General features: G+C 45.2%; 2 protein-coding genes across 2 annotated transcripts in view; one reads left to right on the forward strand and one right to left on the reverse strand.

Moving 5' to 3' along the window:
- SMC2 (structural maintenance of chromosomes 2) overlaps positions 1-11,035 on the forward strand; it is a 29,317-nt gene extending 18,282 nt beyond the window's left edge. The window contains exons 17-24 of the mRNA XM_015421420.1: positions 370-563; positions 1,716-1,859; positions 3,089-3,283; positions 3,721-3,921; positions 6,598-6,714; positions 7,014-7,174; positions 8,637-8,784; positions 10,013-11,035. Of these exons, the coding sequence (XP_015276906.1) occupies positions 370-563; positions 1,716-1,859; positions 3,089-3,283; positions 3,721-3,921; positions 6,598-6,714; positions 7,014-7,174; positions 8,637-8,784; positions 10,013-10,204 (1,352 nt within the window). The 3' untranslated portion in view covers positions 10,205-11,035. The remainder of the gene's footprint in view (positions 1-369; positions 564-1,715; positions 1,860-3,088; positions 3,284-3,720; positions 3,922-6,597; positions 6,715-7,013; positions 7,175-8,636; positions 8,785-10,012) is intronic.
- A 3,392-nt stretch (positions 11,036-14,427) lies between these two features.
- The window catches only part of KIAA0368 (KIAA0368 ortholog), a 91,245-nt gene continuing 86,368 nt past the window's right edge, over positions 14,428-19,304 (reverse strand). Inside the window, 2 exon segments of the mRNA XM_015421423.1 lie at positions 14,428-17,492; positions 18,362-18,454. Of these exon segments, the coding sequence (XP_015276909.1) occupies positions 17,353-17,492; positions 18,362-18,454 (233 nt within the window). The 3' untranslated portion in view covers positions 14,428-17,352.

Raw genomic sequence — 19,304 nt, forward strand, 5'->3', positions numbered from 1 at the left:
CCTCTCTCCCTCCCTTAATGCATCATTGTTATAAGTCCCTTCTGCATGAGAGCCTGGGATCAACACTGTGTTCATCTTCAGCCAGTTTGGTGTAGTGGTTAAGTGTGCGGACTCTAATCTGGGAGAACCGGGTTTGATTCCCCACTCCTCCACTTGCACCTGCTGATGTGACCTTGGGTCAGTCACAAGCTCTGGCACACCTGTCCTTGAAAAAGAGCAGTTTCTGTCAGAGTTCTCTCAGCCCCACCCACCTCACAGGGTGTCTGTTGTGGGGAGGTGAAGGGAAAGGAGTTTGTAAGCCGCTCTGAGACACCTTTGGGTATTGAAGGGCGGGGTATAAACCCAATCTCTTCTTCTTCTCTTCTTCAGAGGAAAGTGAGGAAACTTTGAAGACAACCAAGGAGGTTCAGAAAAAAGCAGAAGAGAAACTAAAAGTGCTTGAAGACAAGATGAAGAACGCAGAAGCGGAGCGGGAGAAGGAGTTGAAAGATGCCCAACGGAAGCTGGATGCCGCCAAGAAAAAGGCCGATAGTTCCAGCAAAAAGATGAAAGGAAAGGAGCAGGTAAAACTCTTTTTAACGCTAATGTAATGGAGCTGTTAAAACAGCACTGAAAAGGGGATGTCCATTATTTGCTTTCTTCTCCCATCTTTCCTCAAAGGATCTAACAGTGGCATGCATGGTTATCGATGCAGTCCCGTGCTGTCCCCCATTTTATCCCCACAGCAGCCCCGTGAAGTAAGTTAGGTTGAGTCAGCGACAGGCCCGAGTTCACCAGGTGAGCTTCATGGCTTAGTGGGGATTTGAGCCTGGGTCTCCGATTCTAGTCAGCCATGGATGCTTGAGTCTTCCCTTGAAGGAGCTCAGAGTTCCCTCACAGAGCTGTTGTAAGGCTAGGCAGGGTGGAGAGTGGTGTCTTGGCCAAAGCCACCTAATGGGTTTCCCAACCAAGCCCGGTGGATATGCGCTATGCCCATTCCAGTCCAGCTATATCTCTGCAACATCACACTGGTGGTGTTCCCTGTTGCTTATACAGAAGACTCCACTTTATACTGGTAACAGGATTTTGATTTTGCTGTACCTTTTATGATGCCCAATGAGAAAAGCAGCTTGTGAGGAGGGAGGGATTTCTCAGTCACTGAATGTTCACAAACATACTAATGTGGCTTGGGGTATTGTCTGAACTAGTCTTTCCCACTGCCTCATGCACCCTTGCCCATGCAAGGTGAAAATTTGCATGTGATTTGTGCATTCACTTTTGTTGTTTAAGACAACAGTGGTATTCTGGTCTTGTTACAAACCAGTGGGCTTAAGGGAATCCTGAGCTTCCTTGGAAGCTTATTCCAGAGTTCATAGCAGGCAAGGTTCCCCGAAATACCCCATCACTTCCTGTGCATAGGAGCATTGTTTGTGTTCCACGACATGTGCTCAGCTCGTGTGGGGCTATGATGAGGCACAAACAGAACCTGCTGGCATGTGAACTGAGCATGAACATGTGTGTTCGTATGTCCTAAAGCCTGAGAATCCTCTTGAACAAGCAATGAGTCTTATCATAAACACGGGTTTCTTAAAACATGTTGATGTGGCGGTGTTTCCATGGAAGTAGAAAACTCTGGAACTTCTGTTCTGACCCCATTCCAAGAGGGAGATCCAGTCTGCTTGATCAAAACCGTTACGTACAGTCCTCAACGTGTGTGTGTGTGATATGCTTTTTAGGAGGTTGAAGCACTGAGGTTAGAACTTGAAGAACTGAAACGAGAACAGGACTCTTATAAACAACAGATTGATGCTGTGAACGAAGCTATTAAATCCTTCCAGGAGCAGATTGAGGAAATATCGGTTGAGGTAGCAAAGAACAAGGTGAGTCCTCAACCCAAAATTAACTGGAGAGGGGCTCAGTCTTCATATCTGGCCTTTCTTGCTTGCCATTCGCACCTGTCCAGTCTTGGGACCTTTCAGGATATTCAGTAGTCTGTACCGGCAACTTATTTTGCCAGAGGGCGACTTTGAGAGAGGAGCTGGAGGATGGCAGGAACAAGGCCCAGTTTGGTGTCGTGGTTAAGAGCGCGGACTCTAATCTGGGAGAAGCAGGTTTGATTCCCCACTCTTCCACATGCAGCTGCTGGTGTGACCTTGGGTCAATCACAAGTTCTTTCAGAGCTGTTCTCTCAAGGGCAGTTCTCTCAGAGCTCTCTCGGCCCCACCTACCTCACAGGGTGTCTGTTGTGGGGAGGGGAAGGGAAAGGGGATTGTAAAACGCTCTGAGACTACCTCGGGTAGTGAAGGGCAGGGTATAAATCCATTCTTTTCCTCTTCTTTGAAGTGGCTTGGTTGTAAGTCTCACTGCTGTGGTTGTGACTCCTCCTGTTTCCCCCTTAGTGCTTTCACACATGCGGAATAATGTGCTTTCAGTGCACTTTGCAATGGGATTTTACCCCATGAAATGGTAAACTGCTCACAAATGATTGCTGAAGTGCATTGAAAGAGGATTATTTACTGTGTGTGTGGAAGTGTCCTAGGGGACCCTGCAGATGCCCACAGGGGAGCCCATGCACAGAGCATCTTGGCAGCACCCCTCCTTTGCTCTTCACTCCCCAGCAAATGGTACTCAGTGACCTGCTGATTTTGAGCACAGAAAGTCCCTTTAAGACATCCTGACTACCAATAATTTAAACCAGTGGCCCTTCCCCACACCTTGGGGTGACTTCTAGGCTTGGGGTTTTCCCCAAGGGTCTGCCAGTTGCTGTGCCCTGTTCTATAGCTTCTTTGCATGCACTGTGTACCTTAACCCCACCCTCATGCTGTGGTGAGCAAAGGAAGATTTTTTTTGCTGTTAGTTTGTGTGTGTGTGTGTGCGTCTGCCCGTGCCTGGAAGTCATTGAGAACGCTGGTGACTCCTACTGTGGCATGGAGGACATTCAGAGGCTTGATCGCCTGCCTCTGGCCTCCCGGCCCTCGTACTCTCTGGAGGTCTCCCATCCAAATGCTTGCCAGGGTCGGCCCTACTTAGCTTCCAAGATCTGATGAGATCAGGCTTGCCTGGCCTATCCAGGTCTGGGGGTGACCAAGGTGTCTTGTTACCTGTTCAGGCATCCGTGAAGAAGGCTCAAGAGGAGCTGGCTGAGCAAAAGGCGGTGGTGATGGCCCAGGATAAAGCAATCAAAGCCAAATCCGCAGAAGCTGTAAAACATAAAGAACAAAATAACGAATTGCAGCTCAAGATCAAAGAACTAGAACATAACATCAGTAAGCACAAGCAGGAGGCTTCTGATGCTTCTGTAAAGGTACGTTTGCCTCCGTGGCCGAGAGTTCTACTCCTGATACTTTATGTGAGTAAACACCCCTGTTCCCATTCTGTAATTGGCCCCATTAGCTGCTACATCACCTCATATCTCCATAGATTTTCTTAAAAACTGTATACAGTCGTATGCTGCTTTTCCAGGCACACTGAAAGCGGAAGAATTCATTGCACCAGACTGAGTTAATAGAGGTGCCGTGCTCGCAGCTGGCACCGTTGGCCCGATGTGACTCGCAAAGCCAGCTGGGCAGGACAGAAGTGAGGTGGGCAGGCACAGGCGTGGCTGGGAAAAGACGATGTACCCACCCTCTTGTGGCAGGCTGGGGTGGCAGCCATGTTAAATGTTTTCACAATGCTTTCCCCCGCGTATGGGGATGCTTTAGTAAACGGTCTCCACTGGTTTCTCCATGTGTGTATTAACAGGTGGCTAAAATGCTTAAGGACTACGAATGGATAGCCGCGGAGAAGCACCTTTTTGGCCAGCCAAACACAGCTTACGACTTCAAAACAAATAACCCCAAAGAAGCTGGCCAAAGGCTGCAGAAGCTGCAGGAAAAGAAAGAGAAGCTGGGCAGGAATGTGAACATGAGAGCGATGAACATGCTTTCTGAAGCGGAAGAACGAGTAAGTGGTACATAAGCCACTTTTGAGGGGGGGGGTGCACGTGTGTGCGCGCGTGTGCATGCATGCCTGGAAGTCATGGTGACTTCTGGCGACCCCGAGTGGGCTTTGGACATTTCAGAGAGGTGGCTTGATTGCCTGCCTGCCTCTGCGTCCTGAGCCCTGGTATTCTTTGGAGGCCACCCATCCAAGTACTTGCCTGGGCTATCCAGGTCAGGGCACACATAAGCAGTCTTCTGCGTGTATCCCATCATGCCACATTACGTTGTCTTGCTCTGACATGGGTGCAGCAGATTTTGTAGCTTCTTTGCATGCACTGTGTACCTTAACCCCACCCTCATGCTGTGGTGATCAAAGGAAGATTTTTGTGCTGTTTGTTTGTGTGTGTCTGCCCGTGCCTGGAAGTCTTTGAGAACGCTGGTGACTCCTATTGGGGCACGGAGGACATTCAGAGGCTTGATAGCCTGCCTCTGGCCTCCCGGCCCTGGTACTCTCTGGAGGTCTCTCATCCAAACACTTGCCAGGGTCGGCCCTACTTAGCTTCCAAGATCTGATGAGATCAGGCTTGCCTGGCCTATCCAGGTCTGGGGGTGACCAAGGTGTCTTGTTACCTGTTCAGGCATCCGTGAAGAAGGCTCAAGAGGAGCTGGCTGAGCAAAAGGCGGTGGTGATGGCCCAGGATAAAGCAATCAAAGCCAAATCCGCAGAAGCTGTAAAACATAAAGAACAAAATAACGAATTGCAGCTCAAGATCAAAGAACTAGAACATAACATCAGTAAGCACAAGCAGGAGGCTTCTGATGCTTCTGTAAAGGTACGTTTGCCTCCGTGGCCGAGAGTTCTACTCCTGATACTTTATGTGAGTAAACACCCCTGTTCCCATTCTGTAATTGGCCCCATTAGCTGCTACATCACCTCATATCTCCATAGATTTTCTTAAAAACTGTATACAGTCGTATGCTGCTTTTCCAGGCACACTGAAAGCGGAAGAATTCATTGCACCAGACTGAGTTAATAGAGGTGCCGTGCTCGCAGCTGGCACCGTTGGCCCGATGTGACTCGCAAAGCCAGCTGGGCAGGACAGAAGTGAGGTGGGCAGGCACAGGCGTGGCTGGGAAAAGACGATGTACCCACCCTCTTGTGGCAGGCTGGGGTGGCAGCCATGTTAAATGTTTTCACAATGCTTTCCCCAGCGTATGGGGATGCTTTAGTAAACGGTCTCCACTGGTTTCTCCATGTGTGTATTAACAGGTGGCTAAAATGCTTAAGGACTACGAATGGATAGCCGCGGAGAAGCACCTTTTTGGCCAGCCGAACACAGCTTACGACTTCAAAACAAATAACCCCAAAGAAGCTGGCCAAAGGCTGCAGAAGCTGCAGGAAAAGAAAGAGAAGCTGGGCAGGAATGTGAACATGAGAGCGATGAACATGCTTTCTGAAGCGGAAGAACGAGTAAGTGGTACATAAGCCACTTTTGAGGGGGGGGGTGCACGTGTGTGCGCGCGTGTGCATGCATGCCTGGAAGTCACGGTGACTTCTGGCGACCCCGAGTGGGCTTTGGACATTTCAGAGAGGTGGCTTGATTGCCTGCCTGCCTCTGCGTCCTGAGCCCTGGTATTCTTTGGAGGCCACCCATCCAAGTACTTGCCTGGGCTATCCAGGTCAGGGCACACATAAGCAGTCTTCTGCGTGTATCCCATCATGCCACATTACGTTGTCTTGCTCTGACATGGGTGCAGCAGATTTTGTGTGCTAGCATCCAAACCACACATTGTAGGTGTTCTCTCCTCGAGTTTGCTTTAGATGCGTATATAAGAAGCAGGTCCCTGTATTTTTCCAGCAAAAGGCTGTGAAATCTACTTGACTCTGTTAACCGTGAGAACATGAGAGAGAGCCTGCTGGTCCATCTAGTCCAACATCCTGTCTCACACAGTTGCCCAGCAACACAGAGGCTAAGGCCTCCCCTTTATGCTGCCTTGTAGCACTTTAGAGGTTTATTGCTTCTGAGAATGAAGGTTCCCTTTAGTTAGTATGGCTAGTAGTCACCGACAGACCTATTGTTAATGAATCTGTCTGATCCCCTTCTAATGCTGTCTGTGTTTGTGGCCATTACTATATCCAGTAGCCGTGAATTTAATTACTTGTTGAGTAAAGAAGTTCTTCTGTTTGTCTGTCCTGAAATGATTAAGGGGGTCACTTCCGATTTCATGGTGTTATGCCATTAAGGAAGGGATGTTCCTCCAAGGGGTTCAAACGAGTCAGTCTCCAGTGACGTCTGCCTGCATGGTGCTGGAGTGCCTACTGATATGGTGAATGTATGGTGTTATGAGCTAAAATTATGGCAGTAAGGAAGAGATTGTGATCGGTTTTTTGTTGCATCAGAGGTGGCCAACTAATAGAAAGGTCTGGTCTATTGCCCGCATCAAGAGTTTTTAAACTCAAAAGAATTCCTACTGTTCCAAAGAATCAGTCTTGCTTTAAGAGCTACTGCAATGTTGGTTTGTACTTGTATTCCACCAAATGAATTTGAAAAACTGGGCAAAACTCACCCTGTAAGAATGTTGCTTTGGTGAACTTATTCAGGCATTAATATATATATATTACAGCCCTAGTATTTTTAAAAAAGACTGAAGTTTAATTTGTCCTCTGTGAAAATGTTTGCTGATCTTCTTGTTTTAGTACAATGACTTAATGAAGAAGAAAAGAATTGTTGAGAATGACAAGTCTAAAATCATAGAGACTATTGCAGAGCTGGACCAAAAGAAAAATGAAACTTTAAACATTGCCTGGCAAAAGGTAGGTCCCCTTGCCTCCAGCATGCGCCTATTGGTCTGATTGTACTTGTGCATTGACAAAAGAATGCATTTCATTGTAAGAGCCTGTTATGATTCATTAACCGAGGACATACTATTGTGTCTGAATCCTACCCAGTATGGACAAATGCAGTATTAGAAGTCAAAAGAGCTGCAAAATCAAAATACATTTTTATAGACGGTCTTGCAATGAATGTTCTGAATTATGACCTCCATTTTAGGCAAAATCTACTGTGTTTAAAGTGCTGTTAAAAGTTTGGGTCTGTGTTCTACTTTTTCTAGGTAAACAAAGACTTTGGCTCAATTTTCTCCACACTTCTGCCAGGGGCCAATGCGATGTTGTCCCCTCCTGAAGGGCAAACTGTCCTAGATGGTGTGGAGTTCAGAGTTGCATTGGGTAACACCTGGAAGGAGAACTTAACTGAATTAAGTGGTGGGCAAAGGTTAGTGAATTTCTAGTGGGGGAGATGGCTAAACAGCATAGGTTAGGCATTTCCATCTCCTCACACTACTCTTAAATTATTCTCTTTTATCCTAAAGTGCTCGGGAAGCGTCTATTTTTAGCAAACATTCTGTGTAGCAATCTAGATGCTGACCTTTTAAAGGTGCTTAGTCATAGCATGGACCTCTTCTTTCTCGGCAGTGCCGTCAGTCCAGTGTTGGAATGTTCTTGGCATGGGGAATAAGAAAGTTAAGACCTTATCCCAAATAGCATCTGGGGTAACTGGGTTAAAATAAGCTGCTTCGGGTTCTATTGGGAACTTTCAAAATGCACTTTTGGTGGGGCTTTTTGAGTTTTTGATACTGATGGCATAATGCATGTACCTAACTGAAACTTTTATTGAAGTCATCATATCGTCCCAGTTTTAATGTAGTTCTGTAATTCAGGTGGAAGTTGACAATAACATCTACATCAAATTTTGGTCACTTCTCAAAAATCATCTATGTTTCTATCAAAATCAGACCAGAATTTCTCTCTATATAAACATGCTCAGAGTTTTCACCAGCCCTTCAGCACCAACTGTCTTCGTTACATGTAACCGGGCAAGTTAAGAATGGCTGTGGGCACATGAGAAGGGCTTATGTAAAGGGACAGCCAGGCGAAGAATCATTTTTTCCCCCTGTTTTCATTTTGCATAGATGCCTGTAAAATGAAGACAGATACTGAGTACTATATGTTTACGTTGGGTGTGTAAACAAAAATATTTTTAACAATAGGTTAATTTTAAAAGGCATCCTTTTAAACACCACTTCTGCCTGAAATGTTGAAGACCTACTATCTGAGTTATGCATAGTTCCACTCCCTGATACTTTGTGGTTGGCTCCACCTCCCACAACAGCCATTTTGTATCACCCGCCAGCCTGTGTCAATTTCAAAGGCGATGACAGGCTGAAAGGGGTTGGGGGACCCCTCGTTTAGGCAAACAGCTATCAGTTTTGCACAGCCCTGGATCAGCTGCTGTTACCAGGATTACTGAGAAAATGTAAATTACACCATGCACCCGTATGAAAGAAAAAAATCCATCCATCACCTAAACCATACTAGTTATGCTGCTGGAGGTCTTGAATGTTACATAAAGGGAAAGACAATCATCCATTCAGTCCGTTTGCTGTAATAACCTTTTATACAGAATGTTATCCCTATAATGCAAAAGTCCTGTTTTTGCCCGGAGTTATTCTAAACAAAACGGTTGTAAGGGTATTTGAAGGAATCCATACTCAGATTTTAAGACCAACAAGGTCCAAATGTATCCATTTAAACAGTCTTTATCTACATATTGGTGAGTGTTTTTTAAACAGAAACTATGCTCTAAGGAAATAAAAGTTTTTTTTCTGTCTAGACAACAAAAACCTTCATCCAGTTCAGTTCACTTGGCCACATCTAAGATTTTCTTTCTGTTCCAGGTCTCTGGTGGCTTTGTCTCTGATCTTGGCCATGCTTCTCTTCAAACCTGCTCCAATTTACATTTTAGATGAGGTGGATGCTGCTCTCGATCTCTCCCACACCCAGAATATTGGGCAGATGCTTCGTACCCACTTCAGACATTCCCAGGTAAGAGGTGGCAGATAGCGGCGGTTACACAATCCATGGGGAATATCTCTGCTTACAAGTACTTCTAAATAGTGGCAGTGTTCCAGCCCTACCTAAGTCATAGATTCTTTTGGTCCTCCTGGGCATGTGCGTTGTGCCTCAATTGCTCCGTTTATAAAGTATTGTAATTGACAACCTCAAAGGGTGAAAGCTAGACAGATCTATTTAAGTACTGAAATGCCTGGTTATCTGGAAGCCCTTTCGACCATAACCTCCTAGCATTGCAACATAAGCTCGCATGCCAGGTCAAATCTTCCTAGGGCCTATCCCTTGTTGGGTCCTTGCTTTGGACTGTATGCTTGGCTAGAGCGTGAGCCTGTGTTTTCTCAGTGTTGGCCTCAACACTCCGGGATGCCCTCCCTGAGGAGGCTCATAAGGCACCGTGCTGGCATTTTCCCATTTTTTTAAAAAAAGTAAGGCTCTTCTTTTCAGATGGGCATTTGTCAGCTAATATTTTTGGTACGATTGTCTTGAGGAAAAGTTGTTCAGTCTTTTTGCGTTACTGTTGGTTTAATTATTTGTTGCCTGAAGATCAGGTTCTTGAAAGTCGCGTTGACAGTGGGGGAAAGTGGTATATAAATGTTAATAAATGAGAGAAATGGACTTGAGGCCTACCTAATATCCTGTGTACAGTTTAGTCTTGTCTGGGTAGCAAGAACAAAGGAGTACAGAAAAGTTTTCACTTTGGGAAGGTGGTATTGAAAGAGAATACATGTATCCCTTCATATCTGAGACTAAGCCAAATGTAATGGCCATTCTCTTCAGAATAAACAAGAGACCTCTTCTTCAGACACCTAAAATATTTGTTGTAAAGCTACATTGATAATTCCAGAGTGGTTTGGAGCAAGCTGATAAAAACATGAGAAAAATCAGTTGTCCTTGTTTAAATTCATATAACACTTCCTCCTGGCCATGACCAAAAAAGAAAGCATTTTTAGCCAGTTGGTTTCCTAATCTAAATTTCAAGATAGTATATTACTTGTTCCATTGTTTTACTGTAACTTTTTTAAAAGTCTGCCACAAAATGACAGAATTGGGTAACATTATTCCATTTTTGTTGTACAGATAACAGATCTGTGGCTAGCAAACTTGTACATTCACCTGATACCTTCACTTCAGAAAATGAAGGGCAGGTGGGAAACACAGGTTGTGCGCCTCTTGTACTTAAATCCTGCTTTTCTATCCCTAGTTCATTGTGGTATCGCTGAAGGATGGCATGTTCAACAATGCTAACGTGCTTTACAAAACCAAATTTGTGGATGGAGTTTCTACCGTGACACGGTTTGCTCAGGTGCAGAATAGCAACAGCGGGCTGCACGGCGGAGACGGCCATAAGGCAAAAACGAAGGAAAAGAAGCAGAGGGCCCAGGTGGGTCTTTGAAGAGTAAAACTCTACCACACCACAGCTGCCTGAGTGACGTTTTTCTTAGCCTGTTAGAAAATGTACAGCCTCTCTTGTTTTTATTTTGTATTGATCGTATTGCATAGCTAAAGCCACAGCCCAACGCACTTCTTTCTCCACTGGACACTAGAGCTGCCAAACTGATCGTTCACTTTTATTTGTATAATAACTACAAACGTTTCTCTCCTAGTTCTTGGTGAATTCAAGTAAAATTGCTGCCATCTCCCAAAAACTATTAAGGCACTGGTTTCCTTAGAAGTCATGGCAGAAGGCTGAAGACTGGGGTGCTCTCAGGCAAAGCACTAGAATATCTTATTGTAGTAAAAGCTTTGCTATCTGGCTGTCAGAAGGCTGGCAATAGCCAGGGTCATCAAGCTGGCCGACTGCAGTGGCAGAAGTGGGGGGTGCCCAGGTGCCTGAAGATGCAGCTGTACAGTGTCTGGAGGAGAGTGTCACGAGGCACAGCCTGGTCCCCATGGTTTTGGCAGCCTGTCTGGTAAGAGTGGGAACAGGACAGCAAATCTTGAAAGCCCAATACAGAGGGCTTGGCACCAGCCAAGTAGGAGAAAGAGTTCCTATCCATGGTTGAAAACCTGATAACAGGGGAGAGTTACCATTGCCTTCCTGAGGAACAAGCAAAGGAAGAGGAGTCCCTTTGCAGGGTAGGCCCATGTCAGACCGACGTGGCTCGGGATATTAACACAGGGAACCAGTTTATTCCAGCTGAATTAGCTTGCTGTGGTGCTTGACATTTTCCCATGTGTATGAATTCCTTCCCTGCTTTCCTTTTCCCCCATGCGAGTGACTGCAGACACCTTTCCCTTTTTACTGCTTTTCCAAAATAAAGTTAAAACTTATTTTAAGAGAGCCTGTGCTGTCCCCAGATCGCTTTGATGTAAAAAGGGCTAGGGTTATGTGTGGGCAGTTACCCACTGAGTGTCTCGGCTAGTGTTTCAGGGGCAAATGATAGTCGCGTGGCTTCAGGGAAGACAGGGTCCTTCGCCTCTGGCTTCCCCTTCTCATTCCTGGAGAACTATGCCAGGGAGGAACTCGCCCCCTGGGCAGTGCCCGTTAACTGTGCATTATTGTTGATCCAGTGCTTGATAACAAAGCTTTTATGATAATTCCTAGCCCCAGTGAGTCTGATAAGTAAACAACGGTCCCTGCCACACGGCAAGAAAAAAACTGGGCAAAATAGAGGCGCCGTGGCGCAGTTGCTCCCCGGCACGATCATATGCCGGGGAAGAAGCGACAGTTGGGAGGGGGAGGCTGCCGAACTGCGCATGTCTGAGCATGCGCAGTTTGGCCAGGAGCCAGGGATGCGCCGGCGGAAGGACGCGCCGGCGATCCCACGGCCGGCCTTGATGCGCCCTTTCTTGAAGAACCACCTAGGTAGGTGGTTTATTTTTGATGCGGGGTTTTGGGTGGAAGGGCCGGATCGGGAACGGGCGCACCACGCTTCCCAGATGTTGCTGTGGGATCGCGTCCGTTTGCTGCGCCCCCGGTCCGTCCCTCTCCCGGCCCAAAACCTCTCGTGTGACCGGGGCCAACCTTTCCCAGGGAAGGGCTTTAACTTGGAATACCTGAGTTGTATTTCACAACCGCAGGTTGATCTAGCAAAGGTGAGAGGGTGTGGTCTAAACAGCTGGTTCAAGGAACTCCACTCTTAATACATTTTAGCTGACATTTGACTGCTTGTGACTACAAGGAAGGATTTGCAGCCGAACATGCTGCATGTCAATGTACTGTCTGTGTGTGCACCTCTGCAGGGAGCCTGTATTCAGTGTGATTATCACTTGATCAAGCTTACTAGAAATGTTCAAATACTGGTGGCTACAAAGACAGTTCTCAGATGGAGGCACTTGGTCACATCAGTGATACCTTTGAGCAGGAGCACAGCCTAGCTGCAAGCCCAGAGCCACTACTCCCAAAGTGCTCACAGGTAGGACCTTGTCAGATATTAAGCCAGCATCATTCTATTTTTGGTAGTTCACCTTGGGTCCTGAGGTGCCCCGGCGAAAAATGGGTGCAGAAATACACGCACACACTGATTGTATAATGTAAGATAAACTTGGAAGGGAACAAACTTCAGAGGAACTTTGCAGGCAAAATATTCAGTGCCTTGGATTCTTTTGCTTATGTCAGTAAGGACCTGCAGCTACCTTGGTTACCAAGATCACTTCAAGTGCACTTAACCACTCTAGAAATTGGTCCTGCATCATACCCAGTATGTTGAGTGCAATCCTACCCATCCACAGACTGTTGCTAAACCTGGTTGCAGAGGCCCTTGCAAAGTTTTCTTCACACCCACATGTACACTTGATGGGGGATGACAGAGATTTCAGCCTTAGGACTAGCGATGCATATTTTAAATAGGCAAGGTGTTTCTTCCAACAACCCCCCTCCGAGTCTCATCCTCCACATATCTGCCTTGTTGTCATGCTATTCCAAAAGGACAATTTCTATAAATCTGTTCTGAAAGGTATATAGCATATACCACGTATAGGGTTGTCATCCTAATCCAGTAGTCCCCACCATGATGACCACCAGGGTAGTTCGTTGGCCCCTCATTTCTCCAATCCTGGCTTCCACCTTACTGGAATAATAAATGGTTTAGGAGATGTGCCCCCCCTTGCCTCTGAATAGAATAAGGTAAAGGTTCCCCTTGCTCAAAAGCCAGTTGAATCTGACTCTAGGGGGCAGTGCTTATCTCTGTTTCCAAGCCGAAGAGCCAGCGCTGTCCGAAGATGTCTCTGTGGTCATGTGGCAGCGTGACTAGACACTGAGGTGCATGGAACGCTGTTACCTTCCCACCAAAGCAGTACCTATTTATCTACTTGCAATTTCTTGCTTTTGAACTGCTAGGTTGGCAAGAGCTGGGACCAGAGACGGGAGCTCACTCCGTCATGTGACACTTGGGTCTCAAACTGCTGAACTACCGATCTGCAGTTCAGCATCTTAACCACTGAGCCACTGCAGCCCCTTCTGAATAGAATACCCATTGCAAATAACTACCCCCACCACCACCACAAAAGGATGCTTGGCTTGGGTATCTCCCAGAGTTTTGTAAGTGCCCTCTCCATTTCAGGCCATTTTTGTGGTGCCTGTTCCACATGTACCTAACAGTTCAGTTAGGTGAGAACCCCTGCCCTGTGTTTCATGGGAGAAGGGGAGTGTTTTCCTAACTCTACATAAACATTTCACAGTAGAAGTAAGTCAAGCAGTTACCCTGGAAGCATTTTTGAAGAAAACATTTAAGGCAGTTCTTCAGTATTCAACTTCAGTTTTCTTAAGGTACTGTAGAACTGAGTGAATTGTCCAATCTTTCTGACTTGCATCCCTGCTCCAGAAGCGTGGTGTGTTGGAGTTACCAGTTTCTAATGGGCTGGATCTACACATGTAGCAAAATTAAGTGGGAGAGAAATTGAGGTGGTAGAATGGGGTGCACCACATCAGACTATGTAGCAGACAAAATTGATCTACATAGTGGTCCAGTCTCAAGCCCAGCCTGTTAAGCAGCCTTTCTGCTAAGTTCAGCGTTGCATAAGGGGTGGCATTTCTTTGTATCATGGAAGTGAGACCCAGTGTTTTGTGTTCATCACCCCCGCAACTTATACTTGAGTGAAACTGATTCGGCTTTCAGCATCAAGCAGTTACCCTGGAAGCATTTTTGAATTTTAAATTAGTTTCATGCTGCTGTGACGCCGTCTCTCTATGCTTGTTTGAATGTTTGGAGAGGATTCTTTTGGAGCCACCCCAAAAGGACGATAAACATATGTGTAAAAGTATGCTAGCACTCTTGAGGCGTGAAAATGACACCAAATGTAGACAGCTTTTTTGACTACGGAGTCAAAAGGCTGGGACACCGGTGGGAAAGACAAATGCAGATTCAGCCAGAGTCAATGACATTCATTTGCTGTTGGAAACAACCTGCTACTAAGGTTCCACATTCACTCTCAACTGCATGGAGTGTACCCTTAGGATCAACTGAAAAGACATCAGCCATACTCCTATGCAAAAGAACAGTGTGATGCAAAACTGTATGAAGGAGCTTCACAAAGAGGACGTGTCTGTCCTCCCCCTCCACTTCACACTACTTTCATCCCCTAAATGTCTATATGCAACCTTGCAAACCAAAATGGAACTCTTAAATAGAGAGAAGGATGAAATTACCACTTCTACCCAAGAAGAGGTCATGCGCCTTTATTTTGTTAACCCTTTAAATGGGAAAGTTTCAATCCATTGTACATAACTTGACAGCCAGATACAGAAATTCAATGTAGTGAATTTAATGGAGACCTTTTTTTGTTTGTTTTTGCAACATTAGAAATCTTTCAACATAAAACGATTTGTAAATTCTGCCGGGTAGGTACTTATAGTGTCAAATTTACACACTTCAATCCAGGTATACAAAGCAGCATTAAACAGCAGCACAAGGGCCCATCATGGGCAACAGTGTTTTGTAGTGCAATTGTTTTCAGAGGAAAACATAACTCTCCAAAGGCCACTTTTTTTCTATCAAGTCAACAAATTCAAGAGGGACAGATATTTGACCTCTAAGTCAACGTTTTGCAGGTAGGATTCTCTCAGAGGCACATGTTTCAGAAATTCAAATTTTAGAAGGAAAAAAAGTTATCCAGAGAAGGTATTTGTCAAGCTTGCATGTTCCAGGCAGCTGTTACTGTTGTTCTGAACCTGGAATTCTTTTCAGTGCAGTTAATTTTTTTTAAAATCCCATTTGGAAACTTCTTCTACAGATGATGTTCCAAACACAAGCTTTTAAATCTCCCTTTCAAAATTCTGAAGCCCCTGCTGGAAAGTCATAGCAGAGACTGCGTGTTTAGGACACAGCTGTTGCGGGTTCTATAAAACACTCAATAGCTTGCAGAAAAATTAAAAAGCATCAATTTAAAACTGCTGCCTAATTCTTTTTTTTTAAAAAAAACTTACAGGACAAAATGGTGTATTTGGTAAAAGTTATGCAGAGATCTGCCTACAAACATTCAGTTTTACAGAGGTGCTTGGCAAATTCAAACTAAATGTAAACAAGCAGCGTACAGCATTTCAGAATCCCAGCGTGACGGGTGCTAGTTAGGCAGGCTTTTCAATAGTCTGACCCCACACGCACACACAGATATACATACATACGCACATTCACAGTTTCTCAGATGAGAAAGCCATTTCTTAGTACCAGTTTTGTAAATTCAATATTGGGACTATGCATCTTCCCCATCAACACTCGCAATTTGAAGTTAGCATGTAACCCCCACCCCCCAGGTATGTACATACATTATACCCCTGTACCTCCCACCCTTTTTTTAGATGGAAAGATGCAGGGATCCCATCCTCCATTTCATACAAGGCATATATATTGATATATATATATTTATATAGCCCCACTAAACTGCTACAATTTCTGGCCAGCCCTAATGTGAAGTAGTCTTCAAACTCCCGTTACTGTTACGTTCCCTTACAGGAAGAGGTACATTGAATAAGCCAATTCTAAAAGCATCTCTCCACCCCCTGCCCATCACGATCACCTCCAGGAAGATCCCAAGCTCCAATTATATGAAATTTCACTCTGCTGGCAAGATTTGTACAAAGTAGTTCAGAAAAGGGCTTACTGCAGCTCTCACCTTATAGAGTCTCCATCTGGAGGCAATTGTTCTTACAAAGGGTGCATCTGTACAAACCCAGCTGGGCTGTACTCCCGCAGGTAATGATGGGAATGGGCCAAAAAGGATATTGCCTGCTCTGGGGTGTTGCAAAACTCCTATACAGAAGACACTTCCACGTAGGAATTAACATACTACCTTCGCCTAGATCTGATTCTACAGCCAGCAACTTACAAGTAAGGACATCACACACATACATACACACCCATCTAAGAGTGGTTAAAACACACTGATTCCCACATCAAAGTTCCTTCAGAGAACAAACCTTGCAGAAACTGACAGTTGTGAAGTTGTACGGATTAAACATTTAACTTCACCATCTATGAAATCTTTATTAAAACTGGAGCGAGCAACTATCACTTCTTGCGCTTCCCATATAAGGGGACAATATAACATGGCCGTTTAGTACGATCACATCTTTGCTGCAGGTCAACGGAGATTTAAACTCAACTCTTCAGTATTTCCTAGAAACCAGAAGATGCCTGTGTCTGATAAGAGTATACGTGGTTTACATGACAGCTTTCCAAAGCGAGAAAGGGTTTACAAACCTAAAGGGAGCAAAATCTAGTTTCAAATCTCTTTGGGGGAGGATGTGTAACACTTTCAAAAGGACGTATCTTAGACAAGGCTTTTGCTTCTTCCGAGCGTCACGCGAACGATTTTGGGGAAGAGCAGAGCTTCGGCTTCCTTTTTCATCCAGTCCCCAAGACACTCTTGCTTCGAAGCAGCTGGTTAAAGTGCTTTTCCAGTGTGCATTCTTACCAGGTGGGAAGATCCACCCTTTTAAAAATACAGAAAGGCATGAACTTGCCCACATGAAGCGACAGGATGTGGCCCAGACCGGCCAGCACTCAAGGAGGAGGGATTCCTGAAGCGGAGATCAGACCGCACCAGCAAGGAGAGTGAGCTCTGGTCATACCATGATTTGTCTTTGTCTTCCTACTGGGATGTTACCAGCACAACACCAAGAAATCACCGTGCCACATGGAACATACAAGGAAGGCCTGAGTAAGGACTTTGCTGTCCAGTGCTCCTGTCATCACCTTTGTCTACAGAGGTTATTGGGCGTCATACATATGCTAAAAGATTTGGCCTGGTTTAATCTACGAACATGGTGCTTCTTTCCCCCCCTCTTTACCCACACAGATCAGACCGATGTCCCAAATATCCATTATGCAGCTTGTTTTCTTTTTAATACTTTCATGGCTTCCTTAACTACCCAAACTGCTTGAGATTGTTTTGAAAAAGGAAAGGAAAAAAAAAGAAGAAAATTATTGGGGAACAAAATTTCAAGGCGTTCTTTATTTTAGCCAAGGAATGATGCATGCTACAAAGTCATCTTCACTTTTCCCTCGTATTCAGAGCACACTGCGTGCTTTCGGTTTTTTGCTTGCTTTGTTTCACATGGCACTTGGTTGTGTTTTGTTTTTTCCCCCCGGAGGAAAAAAAAAATCAATCAAGTTTTTCAAGGGTTTTCTTTAACAAAGATGCTTTCTCTTGCAGTTCAGGCCTGCTGTCCAGTGTCAGCGCAGTTAGGGAGCCAATGAGAAGTTCTCTGCTATCCGCATTCAGGCTCCCCCACTGTTTGGACTCTGCACGGAGATGAGGGTGAAGAGCAAGAGGGAAATTATTATTTTTTTTATTTATTTCACATTTATAGCCAGATCTTCCAGCAGTTTTTAAGAGGCAGTAGCAAGTAACCATTTAAAAAACTACCAAAACAAAATGAATTCTCTGCAGCGGAGCCTTGACAAGAGCAGCCTTATTTTTAAAAGCATGCTTTAGCCCTTTTCCAAAAATTCAAAGGAAGTTGTCCACATGATCATCCTCCTTCAGGAATGAGACCCACAAGGAAAGGGTGACCGCAGAGAAGAAGACCCTGCCCTATGGGAACTGCCCGATGAACTTTAGAGAAAATGCTAATGGGGCCTCACCAGTGGGTGCTTCTTCAGGTATTCAGGACCCAGCAGACCATTCAAGAACGTGAAGGTCAGAACCAGCACTTTGAACGGAACCCAGAAATTATTGGTCATCAGGGTAGCTTCCTCAGGATCTGAGTTACACGTTCCCACGCAGCCTGAATCCTGGATTCTCCGCTGTTTCTGAATACTCTTCAAAGGCAACACCCCCACCCACCCCCAAGTACATTGCAGGAGCCTAATCTTGAGGTTACCAGGACAGGGAAGACACAGATTTTCAAGCAAGTACATGAGAAGGCTCAAGTGTTTCAGCCACAGGACTTAGGGAATGCAAGACTGGGGGTGGGGGGATGTTCAAATTTACTTCCATTTTCTTTATGCACAGCAGGAACCAGCATGGTGACAGCTATCCTAAAAGACAAGGCAGGTCAGAGGAAACTCCTCCGCAAATCTGTCACCATAACCCTCAAAACTGGGCCACAGACACGCTTTGAGGCATTCTCCAGCCTTGATCAGACACTGCCCCGGACCATGAAGCTTACCTTCAAGTTTCGTGAGCAGCACTTCTATCACCGACAAGGCTTCTGTTCTTATGGAGGTGTAGCTTTTATTCTCTAAGGGGGAGGGGGGGAATGCTTACATTTAAAGGTGACCGATACACAAGCTTTATACATTGCAGCTTTATGTCACAGGCAGTAAATACATCCCCAGCCATGCTTTTTAAGCAGTTCACAGATTCCTAAGTTCATGGAATTTAATAGAAACCATGCACAGCATGTAGAATGTGTGCACACCTATAGGCCTTGCATCATTAGTCAAAAAAGGTTACTGGATCAATTAAGGCTCACTGAATTTGCTTATGACTTCCTGTAACAACTGAGAGCGGGCATTTTTCTTTTTCACTGTTCTAAAAGTTTCTTCAGCAGCAAGCATGAACCAGTTGTAATAACAGCTGAAATAGTTTCTTATGAACTGCTGTTCATCTGCCACTACAGATCCCAGGAAACAGAACCCTGATACTGCAGTTGGCGACCTATAGTTAGCCCTCACAGTTTTGCAAATGTATTGCTTATATGCTCAGAGGAACATCATGAAACAGACAATTTTGCAGAAGCATGGCTTTCCCACACACTCACTTTATATTTGCTTCCAGCACTATGTGACACATGAATTTTTCAGATTTCACATGATTCCACCCACTTGCTCAGCTGAGAATGGTCCTACTGTTCATGCTTCTGCCCATATAGGAGCCAATCTAGACTTTAGGAAAGGTCAGGTGGTAGAATTCTGGACTGTACTACTAGGCTGCAGGTGGAAGGAGATATTTCTGAATTCTCCATCCTGAAGAAAAGTTCCTACAGGCAGAAACTAGTACCTGAAACAGAGGGCTTCATTACTTTTCCCTGATGCCCTAAGTGTGTATTTGTGGAGGTTATTGGGAGAATTAAAAACAAAAATGGCACTATACCCACTCCATTCCACCCT

Source organism: Gekko japonicus, unplaced genomic scaffold (assembly GCF_001447785.1).
Source record: "Gekko japonicus isolate JY-2015 unplaced genomic scaffold, Gekko_japonicus_V1.1 scaffold740, whole genome shotgun sequence".
In the NCBI taxonomy this organism is placed as follows: domain Eukaryota; kingdom Metazoa; phylum Chordata; class Lepidosauria; order Squamata; family Gekkonidae; genus Gekko; species Gekko japonicus.